General features: G+C 40.3%; 2 protein-coding genes across 5 annotated transcripts in view; one reads left to right on the top strand and one right to left on the bottom strand.

Annotated features, from left to right (window-relative positions):
* The window catches only part of FAM114A2 (family with sequence similarity 114 member A2), a 32,699-nt gene extending 29,704 nt beyond the window's left edge, over positions 1-2,995 (bottom strand). Inside the window, exon 1 of one of the 3 annotated variants that reach the window (XM_045436595.1) lies at positions 2,933-2,995. The gene's annotated coding sequence lies outside the window, so the exon portion shown is untranslated. Of the gene's footprint in view, positions 1-1,616; positions 1,771-2,431 lie in introns of those variants that run through there. The other 2 variants (XM_045436605.1, XM_045436587.1) reach the window with 2 other exon arrangements.
* Positions 2,996-3,008: 13 nt separating this feature from the next.
* On the top strand, positions 3,009-21,836 carry MFAP3 (microfibril associated protein 3). Of its 2 annotated transcripts, XM_045436632.1 has the most exons (4): positions 3,019-3,066; positions 10,680-10,765; positions 14,541-15,004; positions 17,492-21,836. In XM_045436632.1, the coding sequence occupies exons 3-4, from the start codon at positions 14,710-14,712 to the stop codon at positions 18,283-18,285; spliced, it is 1,089 nt and encodes a 362-aa protein (XP_045292588.1). In that variant the 5' UTR covers positions 3,019-3,066; positions 10,680-10,765; positions 14,541-14,709; the 3' UTR covers positions 18,286-21,836. The 2 variants fall into 2 exon arrangements, with proteins under 2 accessions (XP_045292577.1, XP_045292588.1); XM_045436621.1 differs by lacking the exon at positions 10,680-10,765 and having other exon boundaries at positions 3,009-3,066.
* The last annotated feature ends 234 nt before the right edge of the window (positions 21,837-22,070 follow it).

The following is a 22,070-nucleotide window of genomic DNA, read 5'->3' as shown; positions in this document are numbered from 1 at the left end:
TTTGAGAGCTCTTTATGTATTATAGATTCAAGTCCCTTGTCAGACATGTGGTTTGCAAATATTTTGTCCCAGCCTGTAGCTTATTTTTTCATCTTCCTCACAGGGTCTTTCACAGAGCAAATGTTTTTCATTTCAATGACATCCAATGTATCAATTTTTCCTTTTATTGACTGTCACTCAAAAATCTTAGTATTAACTATTTCTACTTAAACTTCTGAGAGATAAAATGATGAAATTTAAGCCATCAGACAGCATCTAAATCAAATCAGCTTTTGAATAACAATGTTAACCAATTCAGTCCCTTTCATAAGTACATCTCTTTGGCAATTAAAGCCAAGATGCTACTGGTATTTTTACAAAAAGCAGATGCTGGTTTCCAAGATAGCCAAATATTCCCAGAGGAGAAATCAATGTATCTCACAAGTACATACTTATACACATACCAAAGCCTTAGGCATATATAGGTATTTATTTTATATCAGTATTTACTAATAGAGAATTAGACCCAATCCAAGCCATCAAAACATTTCTAATGTGCTAGAAAAGACACACATACTAAGAACTAAGGCAGCTTGGAAACAGCACTATAATGGAGATACACATAAAATACTAAAAGAACAGAGAAAAAAAAAGTCTGCTGGAATCAGACAATGTGATTCATGTACGAAGTATCTGAAATAAGCATAGAATAGTGGTAGTATTCTACCACAAACTGGAATGACAGCTAAACCCAGCCTATAAATGTTTTTATTTGGCCTGCACAGTGTTTAAACATTTGTACTACTAATTGCTAACACTTAAAAATCAGACATGATATATATATGAATATAGATTTTCAACTTCCCTTAAAGTTGAAATATCTGGTAGCACCGGGCCCACTTTTGACATGGTAATAATTAGCTCAAGCCAAAGAGTCGCTGAGCCTTTTAGTCAAAATGTTATCTAGTTCCCTACAATCTCCACCTAAATCTACTTGACTCATTTGTTACCTGATTAGACCCCGTAGGCATCTGAGCTTGCAGCGCTTCCCTTAAAGAGCACCTGGGATTGTGACAGATGAAGGTGTCAATGAGAAAATTCAAGGGTGTGGAAACCACACACAGGAAGAAGTGTGAACAGAATGGACATGGAACATGGACAAAAAACAGTAGTTAATATAGCATGGAGAATGATGGAAAGGCATAAGGCTAGGAAGGTAGATTTATACAACACCATGGAGCCTAGATCATATGGGTATATGATATACATACATTACACATTCCCAAAACACACAGAAAAAAAATCCAGATGCAACTACCCACACACATACAAGCCCACTCTGAAATATCCATTCGTTCACTTGCAAACATTTTTTGAGTACCTACTATGTACCAAGCTTTGGAGACTGAGAATTAATTTAGAAAACGGTTTCTACCCCATTTACTCCAAGAGCCTAACAGGAAAGACTCCACAGTTGCTGCATAAAATTCAATGCTTTGTGTACCTAAATATGTACCTTTTTTACACTATTCATTTCACTTTCCTTATGCTTTTTCCAAGGTACAACATATAACAATATATGTTTTTTAAATAGTATACCATATACAGTCATCCCCCTTATCTGAGGTTTCAGTTACCTGCAGTCAACCACTGTCTGGAAGCAAATGCTCCTCCTTCTGAGTTGTCAGGAGGTCAATGGTAGCCTAATGCTAGCTACATCACTGTGCCTGCATCCTTCACCTCACCTCACCTCACCACACAGGCATTTTATTATCTCACATCCTGGAACAGGGCACCTGCAGATAAGGGGCAACTACTATACAGTATATATAACAAACATATTACATAAGTAATTTATATGATTTTATAAAAGACTGCAAAGACATAGTTCAAAACATTAAATACTGGTTCTCTCTATTCTTTCACTTGTGCCACAAAGACTTAATGAGCATCTAGAATGTGCTAGACATTTGGCTAGGTGGAAAGGCGCTGGCTGTTCACATTATCATTACCATCGCTTTCATTATTAGAATGGCTGTGCTATCCCTGTTCTTAATGGATTCATACTCTAACAGGAAAGAGAGGGGGGAATAAATTTCAGGTATACGGCACTGCACTATTTAACGTTTTTGTAAGTTTTCCAAACATCCTATAATGTGTTATTTTCAAAAGTGGAGTGAAAAGACTCCAAGAACTGAAACATTGCAAGTAAAATTAAATGGCTGAGTCATATTTCTTAAAAATATAAATGTAGACATTTACATGTACACATATATAGATATATACCTCTCCCCACTCCCCATTTTCCCTGGAAACTTCGAGCCGCACAGTTACCAAAATGGAAAGGGTTTAGCTTAGCAGCTACAAGTACGGGCTCCGGAATTAGACTTTCTTCCAACTTTGGTGCGGGGGGGGGGGGGGGGGGGCGGTAACTGCGACAAAGTCAGTTCACCTTGCTAGCTGCGTCTCCGTTTCCTCAACAGTAACACAGCCTACAACACCTGCCTGGCACAGGTGTTTCTCCACACGGGGTACGCGAAGGGCTCTCGGAACAGAGATTGGCACATAGGTAACAGTTGCTATTAGGACGGAGGCGGTGGTTGTGTCATTACTGTCATTATTAACACAGCTTTCTCTAGACGGACAGACAGCAGACGTCCTCACTTGTTCGCACACACAAGACCAGATCCCAAACCGGAGCTCTGGGATCAACAAGCACTCCCAACTTCTCCGACGCTGAAAATGACGAAGAGTTCCGCACACAAACGTAGCGCTTCAACTACCAAAGCGCTTTATAGGCTCCGCGTCCAGCCGTGGGGTGGTCGGCCGCCCAGCCCCAGGCCACCTCCTGCCCCTACCCAGCCACCTAGACCGCCCGGCCCCGAACCCCCAACCCCCGCACCCCGCCTGCCTCCTCCCTAGAAACCCACACCCACTCCCCAGCCACCCTCACCCGGACCAAGGCTGCCGAAAAGCTGCTCCTGCTGCCCCGGAAGTACTCTCTCAGCGCGGAGTTGGTCCCGCCTGCTCGAGAGCACTTCCGGGTCAAGCCACCGCTCGGGCAGGAACAAGCTGAGTGCCAGTCTGGTAAGTGAAGGCTCGGTCGGGGTCGTGCGACGGAGGTACTGGAGGTGCTGAGGCATGGGTTTGAGCCGGTGGGTCGGGGTCCGCCGTCCTTTTGAACGCCAGGCCTGAGCTGCGGGAGTTCAGCCCTCATACGTTTACTGAGCATAAGCTACCTGCCAGGTACCACCCTGGGGGCCTGGAACACACTGGATTTCAAGCCGACTATGGCCCTGCCCCCTAATAGTTGACATTCTGGAGCGAGGCCGACCTTAAGTCAACAAGCAACACTCATATCTAAAATAGTAAATAAAAAGATGGTTGTGAGTACTTTAAAGGAAATTGAACAGCATAATGTGATGGAACAAAGGGAGTAATCCTTATGAAGATCTCGAGAGCATTTGAGGCAGAACGAATAGCAAGTGCAAAGGCCTTATAGTGGTAACAGACTTAGCAAGGTCAAGGAAAAGAAAAAAGGCTACTGTTACGGGCCCAAAAAGAGGAAGGAAAATGAGGCCAGAGACTTGAATGAGCCAAATCTTGTAGTGTCTATGAGCCAGTACAAGGAGTTTGACTTTTATTTGGAGAACATTTGGAAACAATTGAAGGTTTCTATGCAGAAGAGTGATATGCTCTGATTTATGACTTTAAGATTATAACTGACCATCAGAAAGATACATCTCTTCCGTTGTCTTTGAGCAGGGAGGATGCATGAAACTCGGACTAAAAGCCAGAAAAGCATTATAGACACCTTCATTGTATAGATGTGAAAAATTAAGTCCTAGAAAGGTGAAGGGATGTGGTCTTTTTAACAACCCGTCTTCCAGCTTCCATCTTGTTGCCTTCAGAATTAACATCTCAATGTCCATATATAATTGTCCCTTCCTGAAACCATTCAGATTCCTTTGCTTTTGATGGTAGTTCTTTAAACTTAAGGGCATTGCTATCACCTGGTAGCTTGTTAAAAATGCCTATTCCAAAAAAACAAACAAAAAACCCATAGAAGTATAAAATAGGTAGTTTCCTCTGATTTTCTGTGGCAATAGAAATTGCATGGAATTTGGGGTTTAAGTACGAAAGTGAACTGGTAAGTCACTTAACCATGTCTTTAATCTTACACTTAAAATGTTGCTGCCAAAAAAAAAGCCGCCTGGGTGGCTCAGTTGGTTAAGCAGCCGACTTTGGCTCAGGTCATGATCTCACAGTCTGTGGGTTCAAGCCCCACGTCGAACTCTGTGCTGACAACTCAGAGCCTGGAGCTGATTGGGGTTCTCTGTCTCTCTCTCTCTCTCTCTCTCTCTCTCTCTGCCCTTTCCTCACGCATGCACTCTCTCTCTCAAAAAATGAACAAACATTTAAAAAAAATTTTTAAATGCTGCCACTGATAATTTTAGCAGCAGCTTTCAAACTTTCTGGTCTCAGGATCCCTTTACACTTTTAAAACTTACTAAGAACAAGGAGTTTGTGTGTGTGTTGTATCTATCAATATTCACCGTTTTAGATATCAAGACAACTTGCAAAAGTGTATTTAAAAAAATGTGTTATGTGTTAAAATAAATAGTATTTCTATGAACAGTATTTTCCAAAACAAAAAATCATTAAGAATGCCGTAGCTTTACATTTTTACAGCTCTTTTTAATATCTTCATAGAAGATAGCTAGATTCTCATATCTCCTTCTGCGTTCATTCTTTTGTCATAGCACTCATCATGTAGCCTCTGGACAATTGCACCATATTGGATGAGAATGAGAATGTAAAGGGAAATAAGATCCTAGTATTATTAGGAAAATCATTTTGGAGAAGTTTTAGGTACCCCAGAGGCCCTTGTACCACACTCTGAGAATCACTGGATTGCAATATTGTTAGGACAATCAAAGGAAATATGGGCTTGATTTGTAAGTCATTAAAACTACATGCACATTAAAAAGCAGATGCTCAGGCCTTGCCCTTAGAGATGCCAAATCAGTAAATCTGAGTGGGACCAACAAATCTTCATCTTTAACAAGCACCACAGATTAAGTTGATGTAAGTTCTCAAAAATCGCAGTTTGGGAAAACCAGTTAAAGACCAAATCCACTCTAGAGTGTTTCCCCCACTAAGATTTTAAAAGCTGTATTTTCATATCTTCAAAAATCTCCATTAATGCTTCCCAGAGTCTGAGACCAAAAAACAAACAAAAAAACAAAACCAAAGAAGTGTAAAATAGGTAGTTTCCTCTGATTTTCTGTGGCAATAGCAATTGCATGGAATTGGGGGTGTACATACGGAAAAGTGACTTAGTAAGTCACTTAACGTAAGTCTGGGACTCTGGAAAGTCAGTAAGAAATTTGTAGCAAGTACCTTCCTGACCGCCAAGTTGATCGGGCATCGGAATTCAAAATGTTGAATCCCATGCTATGTCAAAGGCTGAGAAAGTTTTTAGACTCTCATCTTTAAGCTTACAGTCTTTTGGATAGATACATATCTGATAGAAGAAGGAAACTGATAAGTCTTACAATTGAATACTCTCAGTGTGTAGGTGACTTACAGAGCAAAAGAATTCATCCAAAATTAAGAAGGTAATGGTGACAATTTAAGTGAGAGGGCTTCTTGAATAAGGTGAAATTGGAGTCGGATACTGTAGAGGGTGGAATTTCCACAGGAAGATATTGTTGGGGAGGGGCAGGAAATTTTAAGCAAAGGGGACAATTAGAACCAAAACTTTTTTTTTTTTTTACATTAAGAAAACAATTTTATTTACAACAGTATCAAAAAGAAAAAATAACGTAGGAATCTTTAACAATATAGAACCAGACCTTTAAAATAAAAAGTTATTTGGAGACATTGGAGAGTAAAACAAGTATAGTTAAGGCTTTGAGCCATGACAAGAAGCTGGGAAGATTATAGGATTTAAGCAAAGAAGGGAATGATAGTGATAATCAGCCTCTAGATGAGGAAACAGACCACTATAGATCATAGCTGATTGGTGACAGAGGTGTAACTAAAAAACAGACTTCTAGATCCATTCATTCCTTCAGCAAACAATTATTCTGCACACAGGCACTATTGGGCTCCATCCAGCAACTTCTGTTCTGCCTCCTGAAACCTCCTGGAGAATTACGGATGCCTGACCAACATTTGAAGTTTATCTTTTGGGCAGTGGAAAATCAATAGATTTTTAAATCATCTTGACTTTCTTGGATGTGTGTTCAGGACCAGTTCTGAGAGGAGCAGTGTTTGGGGTAGGGTTGGAGTTAATGAGACCCATTTAGAAATTAAAAGAATAGTGTGGTACCCAGGTAAGGTAAAAGGACTGTGACCTTGGGTGGGACACCGTATGATTTAATCGAAAAACGCCTAGGAAGTGGAAAAATAATATCAATGGCATGTATTTATAATATACCCACATTCGTTCACAACTACTGTATGAGGTCATTACTCTTAAAATAACCTGTAGATGTGAAAACTAAGGCCTCTCAAGCCATGGCTTCATCCAGGGATAAGATCAGGCAGGTCAGTCCATGCTTCTTACCAAGGAGCCTTGATGATCTTATAACTTTGATTTTGCAAAATTGAAAGGATTATATCGTGTGGCTATCATCTAAAATGGGTATACGCTGCACAAGTAGATGTAAGGGCGAGAATGAGAAGTTCTATTTTAGTTATATGGACTTTGATTTTTTGGACTATAGAAAAAAAAAAATTGGGTAAGGAGATCGTAAATCTAGGCCCCTGACATTGATCTTTGTCATTTGCATCCAGTAGCTCAGCAAATGCTTATGGCAGAAGGATGTAAGTCACAGTTACAGAAAATAATTGTGGGTTTAAAGCAAAGCTCCAATAAGTACAGAGGAAGGTGTTTTTCAGTGGGCCAGAAAATACGCTGAAGTTTGAGCTGAGTGCCCAAATGCTAGCTATGAGGTGTGTGATGGCACTAAGATATCCTTGGGAGCATAAGGGCCATTTGAATTAGGAACTTTTCAGAAAATGACCCTCACAATGGTGATTTCTGTTTGAATATTACTAACCTTTCTATGTTTCAGATCTCTGTTTTTTATGTTTGTTTTTTGCAAAGGATGGAAGAGTGCTAAAAATCTATTCTTCATTTGCTTTTTCTCCCCCTTGCCAATTTGGAATGCCACTTTGACCATTGTGTGCCAGGCATGGGGAACTTCTCCATTTTTCAAGTGTAACAGTGCAGGCAGAGAAGAGTGGATGAGCTGTAAATACAAGCTAGAGCACATTTAATTATGGAGAATAAAGCATTAATATCTCCATATACTTAAAATCAATACCATCTGGGCATCAGTGTTTCCCTGCTTTGTGTTATCTCAGAACTATTTGTACAAATAGCAGTTTCTTCAGCCAACTTAATATTGAGCCACGAGAACGGAAATCAGCCACATTACTTCCTTATTTACTCCTGTTGAGAATTGGAGCAGGATGGAAATATTTCTTCTCTCAGAAGCTGGCAGAAACAGCAACAAGGCAATCTGTTAGTCATGACAGCTTAAACGCTTTCTTTTCTTTTCTTTTCTTTCTTTCTTATGATATAGCCATATTGAGAATGGTTCTGTCAGGTAAAATCATCTAAATTTCTGATTATTCATGATCCTAGAAAAGCTGATATTTTACTGTATCTAAAAGATGAAAAAGGAGTTAGATTAAATTTGAGTATCACTTTTCTATTATCCTTACTAATGCTGAAGGAAGGCAATAAAACATTCTACCAAGTGACTTCACCCACAAGCATAGCATAGGCCTTTTTAACTGTAAGAAGGTGGCACTTTGATTTTCCTTTTTGAACTCTTTCCTCTTAGCCTCCAAATGTCAGCTGCAGCATTAAGAAATAGTAGACATGGGCACCTGGGTGGCTCAGTCAGTTAAGGCTCCGACTTAAGCTCAGGTCATGGTCTCACGGGTTCATGAGTTTGAGCCCCACGTCGGCCTTTGTGCTGACAGCTCAGGGCCTGGAACTTGCTTCGGATTCTGTGTCTCCCTCTCTCTCTGCCCCTCCCCCCCCCAATAAACATTAAAAAAATTTTTTTAATTAAAAAAAAATGAAATAGCAAGTATGATATTATTATGGGAAGTCCCACAACTAGTTCGTAAATTCCTGGACATCCCTTGCAGTACCCAGTATTTCATCTTGCACATGATGGGCCTGTGATTTAGCTGTTTGAAAATGCACCAGAATGAGTAGCATGGTCATAGTCAATGTAATTTTTGTTGAAAGTAGCAGACTGATTCTGACACAAGTAAAAGGAAATTTAATATGAAGAGTTATTCTGATCCTAAGGGTGATTTGTTCCTTTACTCTTTTTTCTGCTTCTGTCACCGTCTTGGACCCATCCATACCTTTGCCACTTTTTTCTCTCCCAGCTGCTCAACAGCATCTTATTTGCAAATGGGTTGTGTCTTTTAGTAGCTCAGACTAGAAGTACTTTGTGTTCGGGATGTCCATGGTAGGAGCACGAAGTGCCTGGGCTGAGTCTGCCTTTATTGACCAGACATATTGCTCTCCTGGCACAAAATCAGCGTACCAGGCTACTTCTGCCACCTTTGACTTTGACCTAAGGGCAGTTTAAGGGTGTTCATAGTGTTTTTCTAAACCCTGTCTTGTAAGTTTCTTGAAACTTCTAGTAAAGGCAAATGGTTGTGTCTGTACAGAACAGAACCATAAATCTTGGCCACATGGGCAGCTGGAGCACTGCACTCAGGTGTACAAAGAGGAGAGGAGGTGGAAATCCACAATGAGGATTACCAGGTAGCCACAGCCACACTTTAATCACTTTTGCTGAATTTAATCCTTTTTCTCCTACTTAACCATTTCTCCATTTCCTTTCTTGTTTTTACACTCAGTCTTAATTTTTGTGGATTTAATTTTGAAAGAAACTGAATAAAGATGTTTATTTCTTTAAAAAAAAAAAAAAAAAAGTCACATTGGAGGAAGGAAGTAGAATTTTGTCAGGAGCCAGAGCAGCACTTCAGTCAGTCTCTTTCTCTTCCCCTCTGCTCTCCTTCCCCTCCCCCTCCACTACCCCCTACCCCCCACTCCCCCATCTCTCTTTCTCCATCCCTGTTGTCCTGTCTCTCTGCTTTTCTTTGTATGTGGCCCAAACTGGACTGCCTCAACCCCTTCTCTTCCTCACATTGGCCCTAACCCGGCCACTGTGTCTCAATTCTAAATTCCAAGATCAAAGCTTCTCGTTAGTTAGTCAGCCGAAGGGTTGACTTCCTCCAGGGCCCCAGAACATAGAGGCAGGTCTCACAAAAGGGAAAGGTAAGCTAGGCATATCACAACCAAGATTCTTGGCCACAAACTCAGAGTGCATAAAAACAATGTAATGTATCTTGGCTGGACTCCAAGTTCAGTTTACAGTGCCTGTTTGAGCCATATTATTGCAGAATAGTATTTGCCATGAGCAGAAGAAAAATGTGAAATTTAAAGTTACAGATTGAAATTACATAATAATGTTTCCCCTCTCCAACATTTTTATTTTTTTTATTTTTTCTAATATTTATTTATTTTTGGGAGAGCGTAAGTGGGGGAGGGGCAGAGAGGAGGACAGAGGGTCCAAAGTGGGCTCTGCGCTGACAGGCTGACAGCAGCGAGCCCCATGTGGGGCTCAAACTCACGAACTGCAGGATCATGACGTGAGCAGAAAACAGAGGGACACTCAACAGGCTGAGCCACCCAGGCGCCCCACCTCTCCAAGATTTTTAAATGGTTGCATAGTATTCTGAGTAGAAGTGTTTCATTTATCTTAAATAATGATTTTACCATCAGCTGTAGATTTTAGCACAGTATCTGAAAGGACAGTCAGTAATAATAACTAGAGGGGCGCCTGGGTAGCTCCAGATGGTTAAGGGTCTGACTCTTGATTTTGGCTCAGGTCCTGATCTCACAGTTTCCTGAGTTCAAGCCCAGCATGGGGCTCTGTGCTGACAGCGTGGAGCCTGTTTAGGATTCTTCCTCTTTCTCTGTCCTGCCCACTTGCACACTGTCTGACTCTCAAAATAAATAAATAAACTTAAAAAAAAATTAACTAGAGGTTATTTAGTAATTACTACTACCAGACTCTGCTTTATATATACTATTTTCTTCAAGCCTCACAATAGTCCAGTAAGAACAGGTACTATTATTTTCCCTATTTTAAAGATGAGGGCACTGGGGCACAGAGAGATTAGGTCATTTACAAAAGTTGCAGGGCTGGTTAGAGTCCATCAGGATTCAAATCCAGGAAATCTGGCTCTAGAGACTGTTCTCTGAACTTCTCTCTGTTATCCTGCCTTTCTCAGAAGCCTGCAATTAGGTTGATCCAGGGTAACCTAAGTCCAGAATAGAAAGTGAGTAATAGTTCTCTCTTATTGGAAGTGTTCAAACAGCCTGCAGCACCATTAGGCAATGCTGTCGTAGAGGAAATAAGGAGGTGTAGTCCTAGTCTCTGGATGCCAGTCCATGGATCCTCTGCCTCAAGATCATCCAGGGAGCTAATTAGACACCATAAATTCCAAGTTCCAAGTCCAGAGGTTCTTACTAGGTCTGGGGCGGGACCCAGGAATCTATATTTTTAACAAGCTCTGTGGATATTAGTAGTCAACCTGGCTTAGATACTGTGGGCTTATAATCTTTTATCCCTACTATTATCTCCTAGGACAAGATGGCGATGAAGACTTTGGGCGTTGGGGTTGACTTAAGGACTGCCTTTAGGCACTATGCCTCTCAAGTTCTCTGGACATTGTTAGTATCGGCCGTCTCAGAATATAATAAGTGCTAGTAAATGCACGTCGGTTTGAATAATTATCCCTGTTGCATAACATTCTTCAATTTACAAATATACATCGCGCACTATCAAATTTAAACTAATCTCCATGAGTAAATATTTATTGAACATGTGCTAGTTTTGAGGTATAGCAATAAAAATATCGTCCTTTGCTTAAGGAACTGACTCATAGGTGAGATGGGGTGGACTCTCTAGCAATATGAGCAGCGCTTACCAAAGCCGGTGAGTAGTGTAATGGTGAGAGCTACAGGGACTTGGGGGAAAGCCACCCTGCGTCCAGGCATACTCTGGATTCATGTGGAATGGAGAGCCAGCACTGGAGAGGAGACCCAGGGAAGCTGCATGAAGGGATTCCACACAGCAATGACACTGCCAGGACACCGCTTGCCCCACAGCCCTCCATATAGAGGCTATTTATTCTTCCAAAGCTGCTGCATCTCAGTAGGGAGAGGGAATCCATTTTCTTCTGATTCCAGTGTCTTCTACTCTAGCTGCCTTGATCCTGGGCGGACATGACCTTTCCTACAGGTGATCTACCCCACTCTTGAGCTTCCAGGCTATTTGATCCCTTCATCTTGGACACTGGTCTTCTTCACTCACTTCAGGCTCCTATTCCAGTTCCCAAAGTCCACCTCCAGTTTTGCTGTTGGCCCAGACTGCTTCCCGAATCAGGAAGCTGACCCAGCACACTGTCCACCCTTTCTCATTACACCACCTGTAGCTCTTTCTCCTGAACACCTCCTAACCAGTGGTCCCTCTGCTTTTTCCCTGTCCCTTTACTAGGACACTTCTCTTCCATTCACAATCCCTATTTATCCCTCACGTACTGTTGCACACCTCGCTTTCTCAAGAAGGCTTTCCGTGACAAGGTTAGCTCCCCACATTGGGTACTTCTGTAGCATCCTGTACTTTCTCTTGGGCAGCATTTACCATATTTTGTATGTAATTAGTGTCTATGTCCCCTGCCAGCCTGAGCTCCATGAAGTCAGAGGTGGTGTCTGTAATACATAGAAAGTGCTCCATGGATGCAAGAGAATAGATGAAAATGTATACCTCTAGTCTAAAATTGTGGTTCTGAACTCAGTGGTGGAACCAGTGGGAAAGAGGAGGAGGATGGCTGGATAAGAAATGAGGTAGTATTAGAATGAAGTGGAGTTGTGGGTGTTTTATTTGTTTTGTTTTGTTTTTCCTGACAAAGAGAGGAGGCCTCTGGCTCAGAGCCTTTAGCAGACAGCAGTTAATAACACTGCTTTGTTTTCATCACGTTTATGTGTACAGTTCCTTTTATTTACAGATGTGATATAGACTCTCCTTTTAAAATAAATGATTTAATCATATGCAGGATTTAAGAAACAAAACAGATGAGCATAGGAGAAGGGAAGGAAAAATAAGATAAAAACAGAGGGAAGCAAACCATAAGAGACTCTTAAATACAAAGAACAAACAGGGTTGCTGGAGGGGTGTTGGGTGGGGGGATGGGCTAAATGTGTGATGGGCATTAAGGAGGGCACTTGTTGGGATGAGCACTGGGTGTTATATGTTAGTGCTGAATCACTGGGTTCTACTCCTGAAGCCATTATTACACCATATAGTAACTAGAATTTGAATAAAAAATTTAAAAAATAATTAAAAAATGTATGAAAGCAAAATAATGAGTTGACTTAAAGAAAAAGCATAAATAATAATAATAATTTTGTATACTGATGTTGAAAAAAAAAACCATTTTGGAAATGGCCAGTAGAAGAAAGGAATGAAATTGGGAAAATGCTGACTTGGATGCAGCCACAGGAACTCTTGATGACAGTCCTAGGGAAGACTGGAGCACTTTTTCAGCACAGTCGTTTCCTATCACTATTGAGAACCCATCATCTAGAATAAAGGACAAAAATCATGTCCACTGGTTGTTGTATGTATTGTACTGAAAAAGAGCTTGGGAGCTCACACATCAGGGCCCAGCACAGTGCCTGGCTTATGACAGTCACTCAGTAAATGTGATTTCCATTGTTTCTACTCACCACTCTGTCCCACTAGAGACCAGGATTCTCCTGCTAACATATAGGATAGCCTAAAGGAGCACGTCACTGACATGAATGGATTAAATCACATAATTTCCAAAATCCCCTCCAATGCCCAAGGTGTTTCCTTTAGTGTCATTTTACTTGGGTTTGGGAAGGAAATAGAAGTAAACACATGTGTTCAATCTATGTATAGCAAAGTCTGAAGTCCTTCGTTTTACTCTAAATAGTCCGTTCTTAAATGTTAAAGATATAGCAAGATTTAGAAAATTATTATTATTATTCAGCCAACCTTTCAAGGGCTAATGAAAATTAAATGACATTTACAACTTACTATGATTCAGACTTTGAGGAGTTTAATGGCTAAATACAATGATCCATTGCTTTTTATGTTCTGTGATCAAGCAGCCTTTGTGTAAGTATAAAGGGGAGTCATTTCCAAAACTAATTATTTTGGGCCTTTGTAAGAAATAAAGCTAGGCAGGGCGCCTGGGTGGCGCAGTCGGTTAAGCGTCCGACTTCAGCCAGGTCACGATCTCGCGGTCCGTGAGTTCGAGCCCCGCATCAGGCTCTGGGCTGATGGCTCAGAGCCTGGAGCCTGTTTCCGATTCTGTGTCTCCCTCTCTCTCTGCCCCTCCCCCATTCATGCTCTGTCTCTCTCTGTCCCAAAAATAAATAAACGTTGAAAAAAAAAAATTAAAAAAAAAAAATAATAAAGCTAGGCATTTCATCCTGTCTTTTAAAGAAATAGAAGTTGAAATTTTTCTTTGAGAGTCATTGATTTAAAAGAGGAACCAGATTAACAGGAAGATGATCATAATCACATAAACTCTTAGACTGGGATATTTTGTTCTTTTTTCATGGTATTTTGTTTGTCTGGCAATCTTTCCCTGTACTTTATATTTGCATTTCTACCAAGTAGATATTTAAGATGTCAATTCCTCCCTTAGCTTATTTGGCAGACTTTGAGCTAAAACTTGGTATTCTCACAAACTGTTAAATATGCTGTATTTTGTCTCTTGATATCAAAGAAACTATTAATGGAAAATTCTTTTGTCTAACATTCTTGCTCAAGAGGGAGATCCTAAAGCCTCAGAAGTCAATAACTGTGTATGTAGTAGTACGGTTTTCTTTCTAATATTAAAACAAACAAAAAAACTACCTTAAGTATCCCTGCATTATTTAAAGCTAATATTTTATGTACTTGGATTGCTCAAATTTTGAGCTCCAGGCTCATGATTATAATGTACCAGTTGATTTACATTATTGATATAACAACAGATGGTAATGACGCAGGTTGAAATAAAAGATCATTAAGCTAAATATTTTAGCTTCCATTGGCTCCCTGTTGCCTAAGATTTGTCAGAGTGAAATAGAATCACAGCCTTTCAGAACTAGAAGAGTCTTTAGAGAGGTCTCATCTAGTCTTTGATTTGACGGATGAGAAAACGGCTGAGGGAGAATGCTACTTGCCAAGGTCTTATTGCTTGTTAGTAGCAAAGCTAGGACCAGAATCTAGGTCTGCCTGCCATTTCCTAATTCAGTGCTTTTTTCTACTGTCTCTCTGAGATTTTTAGGTGGGTGTTCTTTCTGTTTTGCTCCCTGATGTCAGTGCCAATTATTCTAATCAATTTCACATCTCTTCTTTTCTAGAACATAGAATTTCACCCTGTTGTGAGTCTTTGTTGGCTAAACTTTATATCTGGCTTTCTTTTAGGTTGGTCTCCACTCACATCTTTTAATCTTGAAGATTTCAAAATACAGCGGAATCTCCCACTTTTTTGGAAAACTCCAATACCAAGCCATAAATTACCCACCGTGCTCTTGTTATAGTATAGAAGCTTTTGAGTTCTCCAAATCTGAACAAGATTTTCTCCCATTTTTCCATGAAGCCACATTGTTGTTTATTCACTTTAGTGGCGAGTGTTATTGTGCCAGCAGCTTTTGTTTTGGAAGATGTAGGCTTCAACCAAATGGCCCCACCGGGAGCAAATCATAGCTCTTTCAATTCATCATTTCCTCCAAGCTTTGAACTCTCAGCAGGTTCCCACTCAGGAGACGATGTTATCATAGCCAAAGAGGGAACTAGTGTTTCAATTGAGTGTCTTCTCACAGTCGACCACTATGAAGATGTCCGTTGGTACAACTCAAAAGGACAGCAACTGGACGGCAGAGGCAGAGGTAACTAATCAAGGTTACTCATTTCCTGTTACTTCTGTCTTCTTGGTTGTATGACATGTTCCACAAAGAAAGCTCAATGACGAGGTGCCAAGGGAATAGTTAAAACTTTTGGAAGGCCTGGAGTATTTCTGATAGGTATTAGAGAAAGCAAAATAATTATAATTGCTTAACCAGAAGAAGAAAGAATAGTTGTAAATTTAAAAGGTGTTCACATGTGGAGCACGTGGCTGGCTCAGTTGGTTGAGCGTCCGACTTGGCTCAGGTCATGATCTCATAGTTCCTGAGTTCGAGCCCCACATCTGGCTCTGTGCTGATAGCTCAGACCTTGGAACCTGCCTCAGATTCTGCGTCTCCCTCTCTCTCTGCCCCTCCCCCGCTCATGCTCACATGCGCACACTCTCATAAATAAATAAACATTAAAAAAAAATTTTTTTTAAGGTGTTCACTTGATGACAAGGAGCTATTGTCTCTCCTCTTGCTGAGCTGGTTTCCTTATTCATTGAAGGTAGACTACATCAGGGCTGCTGTAGACAGCTGTACAGGCTACGCACCGCACAACCCCGTTGACCTAGACTGTATTGTGCACAATACAGTGTGGTAGCCCTATGTGCATACAACAGGAAGGGGGTTGGCTAAGCTTAAGTAAGTTTGTCATAAATTTTAAAATTTTGTTTGGAAATGAGTTACTAAATATTTTAGAGAAAATCCAGGATGTTTTTTTCTTAAAGATTATAGCTCTGTGCATAAAACTTAAAGTCCCTCAGAGAATTAGAAGGGCACTGAGGAGGAGCTCTGTAAGCCCTTCCAGCTCAATTTTTTTCATGCTATACCTTAATTTATTTGAAAACAGGAGAACTTCTCTTGTATTTTTTGCCTCTCAGTCTTAAAAATCGCCCAAACAGCATAATCGACCAAGGTGTCATTTTTGACAGGTTTTTATTTGATTGTGCTGTTAGTAAACCTGTGAACACATCTTAGAGCACTATTTCCTTAACTGGTATTCTACTGGAAAGATCTTTTTAAAGACTCCTTGCGGGGCGCCTGGGTGGCGCAGTCGGTTGAGCGTCTGACTTCAGCCAGGTCACGATCTCGCAGTCTGTGAGTTCGAGCCCCGCGTCGGGCTCTGGGCTGATGGCTCAGAGCCTGGAGCCTGTTTCCGATTCTGTGTCTCCCTCTCTCTCTGCCCCTCCCCCGTTCATGCTCTGTCTCTCTCTGTCCCAAAAATAAATAAACGTTGAAAAAAAAAAATTAAAAAAAAAAAGACTCCTTGCATTAAAGTACCTCAAAAAGAAATCACCATGAAAATCAATGGGATAAAGATTAAATTCTGGGATACTCACAAGCTACACTTTCAGAAAAGGCCCTTCTTGTCTTTTTTGCTAGAAAGCTATTCTCACCTCTTGGAATATAAAGGATATTTGCTTATTCATATTAGAATGGAAAATGGAAGAAGAGACAGATGGTGTTCTCTTTTAAAGTCTACGCTAAACATTTTAACTTTCTATAAACTGAATAACTGGCCACCAAGGGATTGAAGAGTTTGAACTGTTAGAACATTTTTAATCAGCTTCTGAAGAATGTAGATCTATTGAATCGGGATCTCTAGAGTGGTGCCCAGAATGTGTATTTTGAACATGATTTAGGGTTTCACATATGGACCCATTCGTCTAGACTGTTATTTCCTTTGGCTCTAGGATCCAGACCAAACGTGTGTGAGATTTGAATTATTCAGTCATTGTGATCATTACAGCCTGAATGCATAAACAAAGCCTAGGTTAGCAGGAGACCAGCCGAGTGGAATGGCAGTTTCATTTTCCTGTTTTGCCTTTACTTTGAAAACCACCAGCATCTATCATTGATGCTTTCAGTAACAGCCCTGGAAAATTTTATTAAGTTTTATGAATCTCTAGTGAGAGGAGTTTAAAGAGCATGTCAGTCTAGTATAAGGTTCATAAATCTTGAGCTATTATCAGCAAGTAAGCTGGAGAGTTTACATTGTGGTCGTAGTACAGTGGCTGATGAATGGAGTGTATGTACTTCATCATACTTTGGATTCATAGGATATCCTTCTCATAGCTCCCAAGTTCGTAGAACAGCAGCTTGTGGAATAATGAATATATTCATAGCTACATATTTCTCTCTTTTTTTTTTTTATGTTAGTGTAGTGATGGCTCCTAAATGTAACTGTAGAATTTAGATAAATGTTGATGACAATAAAAATGGGCATAATCCAGAGTGCTTACTAATTGATGTGCCATTCATGTCAGGAAGACTTTGATTCCCTTTTTTAAGTTCCGGGCTGTTTAAATTCCTACTGTGGACATAAAAGTCTGCCCTTTCTTACGTGATGTATACAAGTAGCAGAACCTAATAGAAGACTTGAGTTAAGGCACTCTCATGAGGAGACGGAGTATTGGTAAGGTGGTCGGCATATTTAGCAGTAATATTCTTTATGCTGTAATTTTTTTGTGTCTGTTGGGTTATCAGGTGGAAAATGGTTGGTTTCTGATAACTTCCTGAATATCACCAGCGTAGCCTTCGATGACCGAGGGCTCTACACGTGTTTCACCGCCTCTCCAATTCGTGCCTCCTACTCCGTCACCCTGCGCGTTATCTTCACCTCAGGAGACATGAGTGTCTACTACATGGTTGTTTGCCTCATTGCCTTTACCATCACCCTCATCTTGAACGTCACGCGGCTGTGCATGATGAGCAGCCATCTTCGTAAGACAGAGAAGGCCATCAACGAATTCTTCAGAACTGAAGGGGCCGAGAAGCTGCAGAAGGCCTTTGAGATTGCAAAGCGCATCCCCATCATCACGTCAGCCAAAACTCTGGAGCTCGCCAAAGTCACACAATTTAAGACCATGGAGTTTGCCCGTTACATCGAAGAGCTGGCAAGAAGCGTCCCTCTTCCGCCCCTTATTCTAAACTGTCGGGCCTTCGTTGAGGAGATGTTCGAGGCCGTGCGAGTGGACGACCCTGATGACATGGGAGAAAGAATTAAAGAGAGACCTGCCTTGAACGCTCAAGGTGGCATCTATGTCATTAACCCAGAGATGGGCCGGAGTAATTCACCGGGAGGAGACTCAGATGACGGTTCTCTGAATGAACAAGGCCAGGAAATAGCAGTTCAGGTTTCTGTCCACCTTCAGTCAGAAACCAAAAGTATTGATACAGATTCCCAAGACAGCAGTCATTTCAGCCCACCTGATGATACAGGATCTGCCGAATTGAACTCTTACTCCAAAGATGGGACATATGAAAGCCATCAGCTGTGAGCTATCCCAGTACCTACGAAAACTGCTCTCACAAGAGGAACTTGTTTCATGCAGGAAGTAACATTTTTACCAAAAGATGACTGGGGTTTTCCCTCTTGTTAATATTAAGCACATCAGAATGTGAACTATTGCCAAAATCTTTGTAAAATTTTCTGTGTTTTTCATATCTATTTCTTAGTCATGTTTCTGGAGCTTGATTAAGTGACACGTGTTAAGATTTAAAGGAGCCTGAGAGAGAAACAAAATGGAGAAAGTACCACACTAAAAGTTCCATGGCTTCTCTTCTGGTCATGCTTCATCCAGCGGTTAGGGCTGACACTTATCTTGAGGCCTCAGTTTTCCCACCAATAAGACGAGGGATTTGCATTAGGTATCTAAAGTCATTTGTAGCCCTGTAACTTCTTACCTGTCCCCTTTAAACCAACAGAATTATCAGCACATCTCTAAATAAACCCTTCCCTAGACTTTAAGTCCTTTTTATGGAAAGGACCAAGCTCAGACTTTATTTTGTGATTTAGATTCCCACACCAATGCCGTGGCGCATAGAGGTCTGGGTGTTTTTCAGATATTTCACCATGTGGAGTGTGCAATTGTATGTGCTAGGTTGGATCTCTTTAGTGTCACCCATGTTTGTATTACACAGATATCAGGGAGCTAACTGCTCATTAATAAACTACTTTCCATGAGTACATTGGTCCTTTTGGGGAGTGTAGCATGTCTTTTTAACTTATCGAAGCAGCATTTAGTTTCTTGAGCTGGCAGTGATTTCCCAACTGATGTCCAAAAGGGAGCAATTTGTTCTTAAGGAATAATGTCTTCAGTGCTTTTAGAATAAGGAACAACATCAGATCACCTATCCTCTATTTCTGGTAAATCATGGATTTTGACATTTCTGTTCATAGAATTTCTCAGGCTTTCCATTTTTGAAAGTTCTGGACTCTGTAATAGGGTTCTGTATTTGGGATCCCATTCCAGGGGGAAACTCAGAGCTGGGTTCCTCTTGAGACTTCTGTCAACACTCTTGCCCTCCTTGATCGTAAATATGGTGCTAAAGGCTGCATGCCTCCTTGTTTGGTTTGTTTTTTAATATTGTTGACGTTTTTATTTTTGTGTATTTCAGATATAGAATTCTGAGCTAGGACTGCTTTTGTGGTCTTTCTGAGAAGCACTAACCTGAAATAAGATTAGATAATGGTGTGTGGTATCTGTGAGTATATTAAATATGTAGACATAGATATAGGTACCAGTGTATAGATATATACAAACACAAATGATCTAGATATGAAGAGGGAGAAAAATTATGGATGGGGCCACCTGATTCAGCTGTGTATAATGAACACTTAAGACCGTATTTCTTGCCTGGCTGAGGCCTGATACAATAGAATTGTAAATACTCTTCAGAATAATTTCCTCAGCTACAGGAAGCTTGGTGTCATATGATTTTTAAGAACTTGGCTGTGGAGCTCCATTTGGTGCTTCATGTGTCTTCATTTGGCTTCTGATTATCGAAGCATTCCTTGAACTAGAGGTTCCTGAGGGAAATGTTCAGAGGAGGTTTTATCAGGATTTTAATTTAAGGTTTCGTATGGAGGAAAGCGAGGAGATAGAGAGCGTAACCAGATAGAACTCATACCTCCCTTTGTCCAGGCTTATCGGAAGTAATACATCTCTTCTGGATAGCATGAATGAATCAATGTGTAGTTTTATCAGATGGCATTACGGATAAAGATGATAATGCTGCCTTTTCTGTCTCTCAGGCTGTTTCCATGGAAACCTCCAGAGCCAAACAAAAGCTACCAATCATTTAGCCAAAGCTTGCCTTGGCTCGTAAACCTGCATGTCTTTAAGGAATGCTGTTTTCATACATTTGGCTGTGAGAGCAAGGGCTCCTCACCGTACTCTAGATTATAGAACACTTTTTGCCTTCCCAGGCTGTTTCTTTTGAGAAATTAAAAATGCTAAAAGTCCCTTGTCTGAGGTCTGTTCCCTGAACATCCCTCCGATCTTCAGATAGTACCTCCAGCCCCATCCCAGTATAGCGACTTTGCAGTCATCTAGACTCATGTTAAAAAGAGAATGGATTTATCCCACCACCTGTTCTCATGATGGACATGAGTGTCTGGAACCGTAGACATATTTAATGGTCACAGCCCTGGGAAACAGGACTTTGGAAAAATAAAACAAATAATGAAAAAAATCGATATGTTTACACAAATACCGTATAACAATTAGGTATAGGCTACTCCAGTTTGTTCTGGTTAGATTATTTTAGAAACACAGTGGTGATTTAATTTGGTGGCCAAAGTAATTGGATCACTTTGGATATTCCAGATTATGGTGCCAGTGGTAAAGAATTACAGCAGTCAGAATTTAATTGGAGTTGGTCTTACTTTCTAAAGCTAGTTTCCAAGAGGAAGAAAACGACACATTAATATTTTCTGTATCTAATCAAATACTCTTCATATATAATTAATAGTCTCATGTTCTGTTTTTATAAAATCCTTAACCTTTTGAACTTAAACTACAGTCTAAAAGTCTTTTGACAACAACTGTGGTGTAATTAATCTTTTGTTTCACTGGATTTTATGGTTAGTGAAAATGTCTTTACTCAGCAAATGTATTTAAATAGTTCTCTCATCTCATTTATAAATTTTGTATTGTGACTTACCTTATTGTCCTTATGAAATGACAGGATGGCTTTGTGAAATAAATTTACCAAAAATAGATATGTCAACATTCTTATAGATTCTTTGCCAGTTGAAACCAGACAGGCATCTTTTGAGTTGATACCCCCGTTGAGTTTTAGCCTATCCTCAAAGTTGAATCTGTTTTGATAGTTAAACTCTTGATTCAGAACCAGTGAGCACTTACATTTACTACCAATTACCTTGATATAAATACCTTAGGAGTTGCTGATCTGGAATGGTGAAAAGGTTCCTGGCTTCTTTGCCTCGCTTAGCATGCATTTTGAAGTCAAAGCATGCTGCCTTCTGTGTGGTCCTCCAGCCTCAGTGAACCCCTGGTGCAGTCCTCTCCATGTCCTCCCTGCATGTAGTTTCACCCTAGATCAGACTCTGTCTCCCTTGTCCCAAGTGTCACGGGAGCATGGCATGCTTGTTTTCCAGAGCACAGCCGGTCATGGGTGCTAGCCTTGTCTCCACACACCAGCACTTCTCACACAAGTATATCATAATTCCTGAGTCACCAGTAAGAGAACACAGCCTTTTCTCATGTAAGTCGGGAATTTTGAAAATGCTCATGTTTATACATAAACTCCTAGCTTCTCAATGTTCTCAACATTTCATAAAAGTGCATATTATTTCGTATGGTTCAGATGATGTTTGAATGGTCACCATTTTAATAAATACTTACATTATAATTTTGTCCTTTCTTTAAAAAAAAGTCATGCTTGAATATAATTTATTAAATGTTCAACGGACTGTTATTTCATTTGTCTGAAATCTTCTATCATGATCTTCATTTTTATGTGTGATGGAACTTGATGTTAATGATTTTAAACAGGAGTCAAAATGAATTCAACTTGGATTCTACCATGGCTCTGCATTTTAATTTTACAAATACTTAATATGCATCTACATGTTTTTGATACTATGGGCCATATTGAGATGGGTGTCTTGCCCACAGTTACCATGAAGATGCAGTTACCAGACCAACTGTAGCAATTGTTCACTTCTGAGATAAAGCATTCCTGACAAAGACAAGAGCTTGAGCAAAGACCTAAAGAGGGTTTAGCACGTTTTGGAAAACATGATTAGTATGTAAGG

The sequence above is a fragment of the Leopardus geoffroyi genome, chromosome A1 (assembly GCF_018350155.1).
Source record: "Leopardus geoffroyi isolate Oge1 chromosome A1, O.geoffroyi_Oge1_pat1.0, whole genome shotgun sequence".
NCBI classification, from domain to species: Eukaryota; Metazoa; Chordata; class Mammalia; order Carnivora; family Felidae; genus Leopardus; species Leopardus geoffroyi.
The sequence above is the reverse complement of the archived record's forward strand: the minus strand, read 5'-3'. Positions and strand labels throughout refer to the sequence as shown.

Coding starts and splice junctions, on each gene's coding strand:
- MFAP3 (XM_045436621.1), top strand. CDS start 14,710: ATGAAGCCACATTGTTGTTTATTCACTTTAGTGGCGAGTGTTATTGTG. Junction 15,005..17,491: donor ACTGGACGGCAGAGGCAGAG/GTAACTAATCAA, acceptor TTGGGTTATCAG/GTGGAAAATGGTTGGTTTCT.